The sequence below is a fragment of the Cyprinodon variegatus genome, unplaced genomic scaffold (genome assembly GCF_000732505.1).
Source record: "Cyprinodon variegatus isolate N-32 unplaced genomic scaffold, C_variegatus-1.0 Scaffold402, whole genome shotgun sequence".
In the NCBI taxonomy this organism is placed as follows: domain Eukaryota; kingdom Metazoa; phylum Chordata; class Actinopteri; order Cyprinodontiformes; family Cyprinodontidae; genus Cyprinodon; species Cyprinodon variegatus.
Window position 1 is genome coordinate 669,168 of NW_015150855.1, and position 1,162 is coordinate 670,329.

General features: G+C 42.4%; 1 protein-coding gene across 2 annotated transcripts in view; it reads right to left on the bottom strand.

Annotated features, from left to right (window-relative positions):
- Positions 1–1,162, bottom strand: part of calu (calumenin) — an 8,672-nt gene that overhangs the window by 4,443 nt on the left and 3,067 nt on the right. For both annotated transcript variants that reach the window (XM_015387742.1, XM_015387743.1), the window contains exon 2: positions 712–930. In XM_015387742.1, coding sequence (XP_015243228.1) covers positions 712–930 — 219 coding nt within the window. The remainder of the gene's footprint in view (positions 1–711; positions 931–1,162) is intronic.

Here is a 1,162-nt window from a genome sequence, read left to right on the forward strand (position 1 = left end):
GGTTATTTACTTTGGCCTTTTTGGAAACACAGGAAGGAGCAATCAGCTAAGTGAGCTTAGTGCTTGGAGAAAATCTTTTATTCCTTTTGGGACAGCATGAAAAGTAAAGAACATAGAGAGAAAAACAACAAGAATATGAAATAAAGGGATAAAATGTAGAACGAATAATGGATGTCTATTCTATTAAATTTCTCTATGTGTATAATTGGTCTGTTTTATGTTGTCTTCTCAATTCATAGGGCCCCCTGCCCATCTTTGCCTAGAGCCCCAAATTTCCTAAATCCATCCCTGATTGTGGAGCAGGAAATATAAAACTGCAGGGTTCCAGTTTGTCTGTTGGACAATCTTAGAAGGAAAAAATTAAAGGAAGAAACGACTGTAGTGGTGATCTTCAGAGTCTCGGGTCGATACAAACAGATCAGGGTCCATCTTAGTCATGTTAGTCATTGTAATAAACCAGAGATCTTCATGTTTATCCTTCTGTGGAGCAGAATATCAGGAAACAATCTGGATTATTGTGAAGCAGCAGAGCTGTGACCTCTGATCAATCAGGGGGCATCAGGAACCGCCCTCTAGATGTTTGTTAGAAAAGGAGTTTCAAGCCTGTTGCTCTGACCCGTTTCTGACAGAAAACCTCAAGGTGCATCAGAAGAAGCTTGGGTAACAGAGAACTGGAGATGCAAGAATACAGAAGAAGAACTTCTAACTGACCTCAGTCTACGTTTGCTCTCATCTGGTGAAAGATGTTCAAAGGTTTTGGCCTCATCTTGTCCGAGGAAAGCCTCGTGATCGTAGTCAAAGTTCTTGTTGTCGTCATGTTGGAGCTGACTGAGAGGTTCTTCCTGAAGGACCCGGCTCTTCTTCTCGGTGGGCTTCCCTCTGCTGGTGACAATGAAGAGGAGCCAGCAGATCACCACCGAACGGATCATCCTGTTAAAATGACACAGACGTCATCAAACAGAGAATTACACAAACGTTGTCTCAAGGCACTTTACAGTTCACCAGATCATACAGTGAAAATGATTCAAAGTTTTCTATCTAAGGAAAACCAGTTGATTGCATCGGCTCATTGACTCCCTCACACTAAGCATGCTTGTAGCGACAGTGGAGAGGAAAAACTCCCTTTAAACAGGAAGAAACCTCCAGCAGAACCAGGCTCAGT